The 12732-nt window shown below is 39.9% G+C and overlaps 1 protein-coding gene across 4 annotated transcripts in view; it reads right to left on the reverse strand.

The window, feature by feature from the left end:
• Positions 1–827: 827 nt before the first annotated feature.
• Positions 828–12732, reverse strand: part of LOC131234820 (uncharacterized) — a 28566-nt gene continuing 16661 nt past the window's right edge. Inside the window, exons 4-6 of one of the 4 annotated variants that reach the window (XM_058231800.1) lie at positions 2371–2489; positions 1790–1902; positions 955–1087 (exon numbers count right to left, since the gene is read on the reverse strand). In XM_058231800.1, the coding sequence (XP_058087783.1) occupies positions 1836–1902; positions 2371–2489 (186 nt within the window). In that variant the 3' untranslated portion in view covers positions 955–1087; positions 1790–1835. Of the gene's footprint in view, positions 1088–1788; positions 1903–2370; positions 2490–12732 lie in introns of those variants that run through there. The other 3 variants (XM_058231798.1, XM_058231801.1, XM_058231799.1) reach the window with 3 other exon arrangements.

Here is a 12732-nt window from a genome sequence, read left to right on the forward strand (position 1 = left end):
GTGACTTTACTCAAAATTCGGCTGAGTCAATTGATTTGGAGCGAACATCTTGGAATCTGTGCTGGTCAGGAGTTGATAACACTCGTTGAGTGAGCTTGAAACTTGGTCAACTCGATACAACTCAGCATGACTCAGACAGAATCACTCAATCAAATGTTTTTTTTTTTTTTTTTTTTTCTGTTTTAGGAAAATACAGTGAAAATTGTTGAGCGGTATGGAATTCAAACAGCCAACCTCTCTTCTGTAAGGCAGGGACCAACTACCAGCATACCATATAGTGCTGGCTTTTTTATTTTAATTTTTTGGCTAGTTTATTCACTCTAGCACCTTCCAACATTTATTTTATTTTTTTTCAATTTTTTTTAAACACCACACTAACAACTTTAAATTAATTACTAAAAATCGAGTTGGGTCAAGTACAGACTCAGTGGAGTCTTCGAGTTGACCCACCTGACTCAGCTAGACATTGACTTGAGTCTTGAGTTTTCAAGTTTTTGAATTATGGATGTAGTGAGATGTTGAGCATTTACTGTCAGTCTCTTTCTCCTGACCATTACTGCTAAACAACAGCAGCATTCCCCATTGTCATCCAAAGAAGTCGGGATTCTTCAGCATCCCAAACAGGAAGTAAATGCTTCCAGTGGATTAGAGGGTAAATCCCAGAAGAAACTCATTCCAAATCTGACTGCTTAACTGCAGACACAGGCCTACTTTATGTTCATATTGGATGAAAACCGGATGTAAGAATAACCTTCTCTTAAAAGAAGTCTACGAAACAGATTTTGAAAAAAAGAAAGAAAAAAAAAAAAACCAATAGCAACAACTCATCGGAGAGCTTGATCAGAGGATATTGTGAAATTGGTAAGAGTACTGACGTGTCAGCAATCAATTAGCTAATGCAACAACATATGCATTCCATGCATCTTGCTGTTGGAAAGATGCAACTTCTTCGTACTTTACATCTCGACCGACGCCAAATTCCTCTGCATTCCGGCTTTCTTGTGTGTCTGGCATCTCTCGAATCCAAAAATGTACAGATTTGAAACCAGCTTCTTCCAAGCAATCTTTGATCTCTGGCAATGACCACCTGCATAAATGGGTTTTCATAATATTAATGCTCACAAGAAGTTCTATGCTGCGAATGATGTGACATTAAAAGCTTAAGCGAGTTAGGCAGCATTGCATGGGCAATTAGAACCATTCAAGGGATAGGCCCCAACATGAATAGGCCATGTATGATGAGAAAGGGTCTCCTACAGCTAGTTGTATGCTAAGCATGCAGCCCTGTTTTTCCTATTTATGACATCTGACTCACGCAAAAGTTGGGTTCCTCTATGATCATTTGTCTCGAAGCCAATCCTCACATCACATGGGCCACACCTGTACGTTGAGTGAGACTATTGGCTGCCCATTTCCTTCGATGTTGTGGCCTGCCTGATAAATGGACCAAGCTGTTCCTTGCGTCTGCTGATCTTCGTAGTGAGATAATCACAGAAATCGTTTGACAACACTGATTCCTATTTCTCATTGAGCCGCTGCACCAATCCTTCTTCTATTCTGGCATTCTGAACCCTTTCTTCTTCTTCTTCTTCTTCTTCTTCTTATTTATTTATTTTTTTTCTGAACAAAGAATTTGGCCGATCATTTGTATGCCTAGATGTCCCACAAAAGCAACGTAAAGTACTACAATGAGTCAATGGTTTACATTCAAGTCCATTTTCTGAAAGATTAGGATCTTTTTTTTCTTCCAGAAAATGACTGTCCATTACCTATCCCTTGTGGGCCCTACCTCCTGAAGTAGGTCTGCCACCGATCCACATGATGCAACTGGGGGGCTATGATTTCACTTCATAATCCCAGTAGAACCACCTTTCAGCCCATTCGTCAATCCCTGAAGAATCTCTGAATCAACATCGAAGTGTATTGATGTGGGTGCAAACTGCAAACACTTATAAGCTGAATCTAAGACATTAGGGCAAGCCTTCATACAAAGAAAAAATAATAATAATAAGTTTTACACTATAAATCCGCCAAACACCATGCAGCAACACAGAATTAGACGCCAATCTCTAAATTGAGTTTATGGCATCCTCAACAAGTAGGGCTATTCAATGGAATTTCTTGAGAAATCAAATACACTTTTTTTGGGTCAAAGTAAATTCAAGCAAGCAATAGTGAAGTCCAGCTTATTAATAGAGGTCTGACAGGCACTTTGATTGGTCATGCAGATGGTCAGCCTAACTAGAAAGAGGGTGCCCCACTAAATTGTATGGGTCCAACAGCCTGCATTAACTAACCAAAGTGTGAGCAAAATGCATTTTTCTTTCTTCTTTCAGATATTTGACTCTTAAGAAATGCAAAAATACTTACAGTCGCCAGTTGTATGAAAATGCATGGCGAAGTGTCCCCCGATTCTTTCCAAGCTGAAAGTGGAGGCTAATTCTTGTTGTGCGATTGACAATGTCGAACTCTTCCTGCTCCCAGACATACTGCAGAATTCAAAAGGTCATCTCTTAGATCAGCAGAAAACATAACGTTTGGCTAACAAGTACTTTTAAGTAACTTTAGAAGATATTGTAGCTTAAAGAATTAGACAATACCAAAAAGAAATTTAGGGCCAGTTTGATGGGGTTGAATCGGGACCTATATATATATATATATATATATATAGAAAAACATCTCAATCTTGGGGGTTTGGTTTATCCAAAAGTCCCTGAGCAAAAGTGGCAATATGTATATTAATTTACCAAAAAAAAAAAAAAAAAAAAAAAAACAGTGCCTTCTACAATCTGTTTCTTTTCATCTCTCGCTCAAAATGAAATGGATCAGGATAATCTGATTCGATTCAAATGGAAATTTTGCATGCAAACAGGACCTTAAAAGGTTGTGGAGATGATGCCACTTGCTTTATAGTCCTTGACCATGGTGGGTATTTTACCAATACAGCAAAGAGAATTTTGGCTGCAGTAGAAAAGGGAGCCCTCCTGAAAGCTATTTGAAAACCTTAACAACCATATTCAACAACTAAATCAATTCTTGTGTTTGTCACTTTCTTTCCCTTAGCTTACGAGTGACTAGCTTTTTTGTACATGTGGCACAAATTAAGAGAATTGGAAAAATCGTCAGACAAACTATACTTGGATTGGCCATTCCCCAAAATCAAACTGACCTGAGAACCGTGACCATTCTATTGTCGGACTTTTGAATAAAGAAAATAGATAGTCATACAAAATTCAACAGAAGATCCTTTCACCGCCCTTTTTTCCGTCAAAAATCCCTCAATCCTTTCTTTCTTTCTTTCTTTTCTTTATTATTATTATTTTTTGTTTATTTTTTTTTTGTTTTGTTTTTGTTTTTTTTGTTTTTTTGAGCAATCAACAGGATTTCATTAAAACATTATCCAAAGATCAAGAAGAACAATACCACAAAACTGGAAAAGTGGACAAATAAAACATAGAAGAGGAGACCAGGATGCCTAGCCAGAGAGCAATGGAGCTCAAAGCATGCGGTAAATTCCAAGCCCTCCCTGATCCCACAATTGCCAAACCCTGAACTTAGAAGATTTCTCACTTCAAAGCCCTCCCAAACCCCACAATTTGGAGATCCTTGAATATCCTGTTGTTCATTTCTTTCCAGATTTGTCAACAAATAGTAAAAAGGACCAGGTTTCATAAGATCTTGTGGTCACCCAACAACAGGCCAGAGCACCAACTGATGAATTCTTCTTCTACTGTAGTATGCCTCACCCAGGAGATTCTGAATTCTTGAGAATGGAGTTCCAAGCCATTTCTGCAATCAGGCAATGCAGGAGCAGATGGGCAGCGCTTTCTTCATTTGACTTACACAAGAGGCATCTGTTTGGAATGTTCATACCGCGCCTTTGCAGCTTATCTATTGTCAGAATCTTGTCTGATTGCGAGCCACATGAACACACAAACTCTGGGGAGGGGCTGTCGTTTTCCATAAATGGGTGGTGAACTTGGATTTGGTGCCATTGATCAAGCGCAAAACAGGAATCAACAAAAGCACCTTGATAGAGAGAGATTCAGATGTGCATGACTTTCTTTAATCGATCAGCCAAAGTTTTGGCTAGGATTTTTTTTTTTTTTGAAACGATGATGACATTTCATTAAAAAGGCCACAGCCAAAAATACAAATATACAACTCAAGCAAACAAGGCAGCCACCCAAACAAGCTATATATGCAGCTGAGGATACCACGCTACCGCCCACTCGGTTACATTGATAGTTGCCTTTCTGAAAACATCTACTACGCTTCCCTTTTTATTTCTAAAGCACCGCTCATTCCTTTTCCACCACAAGGCCCATAGAACCACTAACAAACTTACCTCCACACCCTCTTCCCCCCATTATGCCAGGATAGAAGTTTCTCTATCGAGTTCAGAAACACCCAATCAACCCCGAAATGCTCAAGGAGATGACTCCACACCTTCTCTTGCAAAGGAGCAATGTATAAAGAGATGAGCCGCTGATTCTGCATTTCTGTAGCACAAGAAACAAGCATTCGGGAGAATCATCTTCCTCTTGCACAGATTATCAATTGTTAACACTTTGTTCCTCCCTACAAGCCATCTGAAAGCCGCCACCCTCAAAAGAGCACACTACATTGCCATAGAAAAGATGTCAGAGATATCCCATCAAATCTATTTCCATCACACAGATACCAATAAAGAGACCTTATTGAGAAAGAACCGGACTTGTCATTTAACCATATTATAGAATCTGGATTTGAGAGCACCGGTGAAAATTTCTCTAAAATTTGAAGGAGTTGCAAAAATTCTTCAAGCTCTTCGTCGGTGAGATTCTTCTACAAAACAAAGCCCAATTGACTTCGTCACCCCTAACTGAAAAGCAGTTGCTGACCTTCATCCCCTCTTCCCTAGCTAGCCCAACTAATACGGGAAACCTGTCACACAACTTCACATCTCCTACCCACCTATCCTTCCAAAATCTAATACTTCCACCATCCCCCAAACTAAACCCTATGCCCTCCCACTCTATCTTTTAGTGACGCCACCGATTTCCATAAATATGAGGAACGATACATAGAAGATGCCTTAGTCCACTACTCCCTTCCTCTACCCCAAACCCCGCACCTCCTTGGTCTGTCGGCTTACAACCCTTGTCCCACTTCAAAAGATGGAATGTTCGTTTCTCTTCCTACCATTTCCACAAGAAATCACTCCTCTTTTCAACAAGTAAATAATAGATTTTGGATATTTAAAAAGTGACATGAAATAGATCGGCAGATTTGACATAGACACTTTAATCATAACCATTCTCCCGCCCATAGATAAATACCTCGCTTTCCATTTGGACATCTTCCTATCGCATCGTTCAAACACTGGTCCCACGTGCGTTTCACCGGTCTTCCTATACATAACGGTAAACCAAGGTAAGTTGCGGAAAGGATCCTTCCAGACATCCAAACAGTAAGGAGAAATCCCGCACATCTTCTTTTGAGATCCCCACCCCTAAAATCTCACTTTTGATGATATTGACCTTCAAACCGGAAACAACCTCAAAACTATGGAGTGAAGATTTTGCGTGAAGAAATCATTTGCCTTGCATAACAAAAGCATATCGTCAACGTACTAAATGTGTGATATCTGAAAGTTGTAGTTGTACACCCCAAAGCCTTTAACCAAGCCAACCTTGACACCGCTATCAATCATTTTACTAAGAGCCTCCATAATTGTGACGGATGGAAATAGAGATAAAGGATCGCCTTGACGTAGTCCTTGGGAAGCAGCAAAGAACCCCTTTGGCAAATCGTTCACCATTATCGAGAATTTTGCCAATCTCACACATTTCTGAATCCAAAAGCACCATCTAGAACCAGTGTTCAAATTGTCGGCGAAAAGTCGATAATATCGACGATATTATCGGTGTCGCCGGCCCTGCGACACCGAAAACCCCTTTTTTCGTGTCTCTCCCAATTGTCAGCGAAATATCGGCGATTTTTTTGATATGGGTGATATTATTGAAATACGGGCGATATTATCGTGGCTACGTGAATAAATCGGAAGAAAAATCGGAATATCGGGGCTGAAATTGCGTGAATACGTAAAAATTGGGGAAAAAAATTCAGAGTGATTTACGTACCTGGTTAATCGGAAGTTGGAACAGGAGGAGCTTCTCAAATCTCGATCGATAGAACCGGTATAGATTTAGGGATTTGAAATCTCCCGTAAAACCCTTCGGATCTCACCATCTCCCCGCAAAACCTTCTTTAGGTTTTTTTTTTTTGATTTTTTCCCTCCAGAGAAAAACGCTCTCGCAGTCGCACGGGCCTTTTCTAAGGTTTTCGTGGGAAATCGGTTACCGAGTACGATCTTATCGTATTGACTAAACTCAGTTGGGCCCACCTTGAATGTATATGGTCTATCTACGCCGTCCATTTGTTTTTCCATCCACTTTAAGGGGTTGAGCCCAAAATTGAAGCAAATCCAAAGATCAAGTGGATCATACCATACAAAATGGTGGGTATAATGATTTCAACCGTTGAAACCTTTCTAGGCCCAACCATGATGTATGTATTTTATCCATTCTATTCTTCCATTTTTAAGGATCATTTTAGGGTTTTATCCCAAAATCGAGAGGGATACGAATCTCAGGTGGACCACACCACAGGAAAATAATAGCGATTGGATATCCACCATTTAAATCCTCCTAAGGCCCACTATACTATTTATTTGGCATCCAATCTGTTAATTAGGCCATACAGACCCAGATGAAGGGAAAAAACAAAGATCAGCTTGATTCAAAATATTTTATGGCCCCCAAAAAGTTTTTATTGGTCTAAGTTCATTCAACACTGTTTCCTGTAATGTGGTCCAATTGAGATTAGTATATACCTCATTTTTTATTTATCATACCATAAAATGATCTATAAAAATATATAGACGACATGGATGAAACACATACATCGTGGTAGGGCCCACAAAGCACCGACCACCAGCCATCGGGCAGTGGCATTAGCCAATCCGTTTCCGCGGCGGATGGGCGCGCGGATCAGGTACCACCCGATCCGTTCGGAGCTTGGTACAGGGGGAGGATCCAAGGGCCATTGAGGGACCACTGTGATGTATGAATCTTATCCACACCGTCTGTCCATCTTTTCATATCATTCTAGAGTACTGGACCAAAAATCAAGCATATCAAAGGCTCAAGTGGACCACACCATATGAAGCAACGATGCTAAGGACGCCCACCGTTGAAACCTTCCTAGGGCCCACTGTATTGTTTATTTTACATCCAACCCCTTGATATGGTCATATACACCTGGATGGAGTGAAAAAACAAATATAATCTTGATCTAAAACTTTTGTAGCCCCTAAGAATTTTTCAACAGTATTAATTTAATTACCACCGTGTGGCCCATTTGAGATTTAGATATTATATATTTGTTGGATAATGTTTTAAAATAATATGAAGAAATGAATGGACGTTGCGGATAAATTTCATACATCACGGTGGCCTTTCAGTGGCCATCAGATCCTCCGTGCGCGTGGGATACGGTGAGATCCCGGACTCGGATGAAATCGGATTGGGTACTGAGTAACTCAGTACCCTCTTATGGTAGTGAGTAAACTCCGTTGGGCCCACCGTGAATTCATGTGGTTTATCCACACTGTCCATACATTTTTACAAATCATTTCATGGTTGAGGCCAAAATTGAAGTATATCAAAAGCTCAAGTAGACCATGCCACAGGAAATAGTGGAAGTATTGATTTCCACCATTGAAACCTTTCTGAGGCTCCCAATGATGTTTATTTTTCATCCAAACTGTTAATAACATCAAAAAGATATGGATGAAAGGAAAACACAAATATCATCTTGATGTAAAACTTATGTGGCCACCAAGAACTTTTCAACGACAGAATTCAATTCACACTGTTTCCGATGGTGTGTTCCACTTGAGATTTGGATATTCTTAATATTTGGTTTAAAGATATAAATTTATATGATAAAACGGATGGACAGAGTTGATACCGTGCATGAATGACGGTGGGCCCCACAGAGTTTATTCAGTACGCGTAGCGTACTGAGTTACTCGGTACGCAATCCGCTTCCGAAGTGGATTGGCTGGTGTACCACAAACCAGTGTATTGACGTCACCAAGTTCCGTGGGTCCCATCATGAGGTATGAGTTATATCCAAACCGTCCTTCCACTTGGTGAGCTCGTCGTAAGTCTTGATCCAAAAAATAAGATAGATCCAAAAATCAAGTAAACCACACTGAAAAAAGCGGTTGAGGATTGACCGCCCTGCCATTGAAACCTTTTTGGGGTTCACATAAATTTTGATATGGGAGAGTTTTGGTCAATGAAGCATCGGTGCTGAGGCCCATCAATATAAACAGTTTGGATTACCGAATCATGGGACACCATACAATTACAAACTGAAAGAAAAATAAAATAAAATCTGAAAAGTGGTCAAAAGTACAAATTCAATGGGCGAAATCAAACAGTTAAGATCAACTGGATCTATGCACTTCCATCTGTAATTTGTGTACATTAAGGAGCTCAAATGTCACTATATGTACCAGCATGGCAAATTGAGACAAGATCCAATCCATCCATCATGTGGTCCACTTGAGCTTTGGACATCCTTTTGGCCCCTATTAAATGGAAACTTATTATTTAATGCACTCTTTTTGTAATTTTTTTATTCCTCAATATATAAATATGTGTATTCAGGCATGTCCTGAAGTTTCATTGAAAAATTCCACCATTTTCTCCATGTTTCCCCCATTTTCCCTGCATTTCTGGTTATTGGCGATATTATCGGCGATAACGATATTATATCTTTATCTCTGCCTAGCGAAACTTGTAGCGATACCGACAACTCGAACATTGTCTAGAACTACACCCCAACCTTCTCAACATATAATCTAAAAACGCCCAATCGATATGGTCATATGCCTTTTTAATATCAAGCTTTAAACTATACCTTTCTCCCTATTTCTACCGCAAGAGTCGACGCACTCATTAGCCAATAAAGAACAATCAACAATTTGCCTTCCATCCACAAAAGCCCCTTGATATAACATCTCCCAAAACCTTTCGAAATCTAGATGCCAAAACTTTTGCTAAAACCTTGTATGGGCCGCCTAGCAAACTAATAGGACAGAAATCTTTCAAACATTTTCCTCTTTCACTTTTGAGAATCATTGCTATGAACGTCGCCCCTAATTGTGGCACCAATATGCCATTCTCATAGAATTTGTGCATGAAACGTAATACATCCCCCTTAACACATTCCCAAATTTTCTGGTAAAATGACAAAGGGAAGCCATCTGGCCCCGGCACTTTATCACCCCCCAACTCTGCCACTACAATCTTGATTTCTTCCTCGATAAAAGCATGTTCCAACAAATCCGCCGCGTTAGATGAAATTGATTCAAATTAGAGGTTATCAAGAGTCAGTCTAGGTCTCCTCTTTTTAGACAAAAGGTCTTTATAGAACTTAACTATGGATTCACAAATATTTTTCTTCCCCTCTATCATTTCCCCATCCACCAACAGCGACATAATCTTATTAGCTCACGCTTTAACACTAGCCATCGCGTGAAAGAACTCGTTATGTTTGTCTCCCGCTTTTAGCCATGTTGCCCTAGACCCAATGTTCGAAATATCGGTATCGTGTTACATATCGCATCCTTGGGATACAGATACGTATCGGTTACCACACGGGATATATCGTTTGTATCAGATAATTTATTACACTTTTTGGAAAACATGGGGAAACGTTGGGAAAATAGTTGAATTTTTCAATGAAACTTCAGGGATCGTTAAAAAAGACCTTAATACACACTTTTAAATCATAACATCTCAAAAAAGAAGTGCACATAATACATTTCCTTTCTATAGGCTCCTAAGCTATGTGTTGTCCGACTGAACTAATGCAACTAACTATATTCAAATTGAATGCATAGCATTTAGAGTGTATGTGATGATTGTTTCATTAAACACACCTAAATACTGCGAAATTAGTCTCAATTGACAGCTGGTTAAAGGAAAATTTCGAAATAAAATATATTTTTTAATAATATTTTAGTTAATTTTTAATTAAAAATGTTTTTTATTTTCTGAAAATTGACAAGGACTTAACAAATCAGTAGATCAGCCATCATAGATGCTTGACTGCATGTTTGGAGTGCAACATTGCAAGCAATTTGGGAGAAATTGGGTAAATTTCGAAATTTCCCCAAATCAGACCACCTACACTTAAATTTCGAAATTTGAGTGTTTGTGATGATCATTTCATCAAGTACTCCTAAATACTTTGAAATTAGTCTCAATTAACAGCTGGTTGAAGGAAATTTTCAAAAATAAAATAAAATAAAGGATGGAGAACTGAAGAACCAATGAATATCGAAATCAAAGTTTCGACTCCATGATTTTTCATGCAAAACATGAAGAACCGATAGATTTGTAACCAATTGACATTTATTTAACATAATTTCAACAAAAAAAAAAAGGATCGAAAATTGAAAATACTTACGGGATCGAACATGTGGGATATATCGGCACTATCTATGTGTTTCATATCGCACAAGTGGGATACAAGATATATTGTGAGATATGTCGGCCAATATCGTCGATATTTAAAACATTGCCTGGACCTTTGCTGCCATTTGATTTCTTCCTCTCGCACTCTAGTATTGTACTTTGTGCTATGCACCTCCTCCAAGTGATATCCTCCTCCAATAGGTTCTCCTCCTCTTCTTTCGAGCCTATTCTTTGAATCTCTAGAAGAAATTTGCTTTTTTCCTTCTCTCACCCAATTAGGTGCTCTTTCTTCCACTCATATTTTTGGTTTCAGTCACTTTAATTTTTGGAAGAGTGAAAAACCAGCTCCCCCTATAATTCGAAAGGATGACTACAACTCTACTATCTTTTCCCAAAAGCCTTTGATTTCTAACCATGCTAACTCAAATCTAAAGGGTTGCGGCCCCCAATCATTCCTCTTCGTCAATTTCCAGAAGAACTGGACAATGATCCAAAAAAGGCCTAGGCAATCCTCATTGGTGCATCAACGGGTATTTGTCGGCCCACTTCGAGGATATAAGGAACCTATCTAGTCTGGACTTTATTGGTGATGCTTACCCATTGGACCATGTGAATTTAGCACCTCCCATTGATAGATCTATCATCTCATTCTTCATTATCCATTCTGAAAAGTTTTTCATACTTCTTGAGATTCGTCCTCCGTTTGATTTTTCATGAAGAAATCAAACTACGTAAAAGCCACCTCCCACGCACCGTGGACCATCCCACCTACTACGACATATATCCAATTTTGCCCAAAACTTGTCGCGATGTTTTGGTTTGCACAGCCCATTAACTGTTGAGAAACACCATCTAAAATCGGACCCCCTCTCTAACAGCACCACTGACACCAAAAAAATAGGATGAAAGTCTTTTTGGCAAATGAGTGTTGAGTTCAGGCTTATAGGATGAAAGTCTACATGCAGCCCACCAAAGTTATAGGAAGAAAGTCTTTCAGCTCTTTGGCCTCTTGCTTCTTTGGGTTTAAGCAAATGAGTGTCGAGTTCAGGCTCCTGTTGAGGTGACCTCTCCTGTAGAATTTCCCAAACACTTCCGCCAAGTCCTGCTTGATGATCTCCCAACAGCTTTGGAAGAAGCCAATTGTAAATCTGTCCGCTCCTGGCACTTTATTGATGCCCATCTCTATTGGCTACAGCGTTAAAGTTTGCTTTTGGGAAGACATTTGGGTGGGAGAATCAGCCCTCAAAGAGGACTTTCCAAACATCTTTCGCATTGCTCCAAACCAAGCCATACCGGTTGCAGAATGCTTCTCCCTTATCGGCGGGAATGCGGTTTGGAACCCTGAACAGGATTGGGAAGTTGCCGAGTTTGTGGCCCTCCTAGATCGGATCTCCAATAGCAAGCCGGATCTTTCGGGCGAAGACAGATTAGTCTGGAGAGCTGAAAAATCTGGGGTGTTCTCGGTTAAATCGCTCTACAAAATTCTAGACAGCAACTCCTCCCTCGAAGAAGAAACCCCGACAAATCAGTTTTGGCAATCCTCGGCACCTCGTAAAATAGCGTTCTTCGGGTGGCTTGTCGGAAAGAAAAAGGTCCATACGATTGATAATTTGAGGAAAAGAGGGATGATTCTTCCAAATGTCTGTCAATGTTGCATGGCGGATGAAGAGACAGTAGACCACTTGTTTATCTATTGCTCCTATACACACCAAATCTGGCCTCAAATCTTGAGCCCTTTCGATATCAAATGGCCCTTTCCCGACTCCACAGATCGGTTGCTAAAGGCATGGCACGGTGTCAGCCTAGGCAAGCAAAGAACTCCAGTTTGGAGAATAGCCCTCCTGGCTATTTGGTGGTTAGTTTGGGAAGAAAGAAATGGAAGAACTTTCCGAAATGAGACCAAATCGGTGGAGGCCTTAGTTCGTAGAGCAAAACAGTTCATTATAGAATGGGCCGTTAATGTAGATTTCTTCAAGGGTTGTAATCTTCTTTTCTTAGGAGTTTAGGTAGTCTGCTTTCTCAGTGGCCCCGCCCCTCCTGTTTTTCTCCTTTTTTTCAATAAAAGTTCGTGATCCTTAAAAAAAAATTACTCCCTTAACATCCTATTCACTGAAACAGACCTTCAAGGCTTAGGGCTATGTCTTCCAAAAGGGATCCAAACCAAAGACCGTCAAGAGATGGCCTGCTCACGATC

Source organism: Magnolia sinica, chromosome 19, assembly GCF_029962835.1.
Source record: "Magnolia sinica isolate HGM2019 chromosome 19, MsV1, whole genome shotgun sequence".
Classification (NCBI taxonomy): domain Eukaryota; kingdom Viridiplantae; phylum Streptophyta; class Magnoliopsida; order Magnoliales; family Magnoliaceae; genus Magnolia; species Magnolia sinica.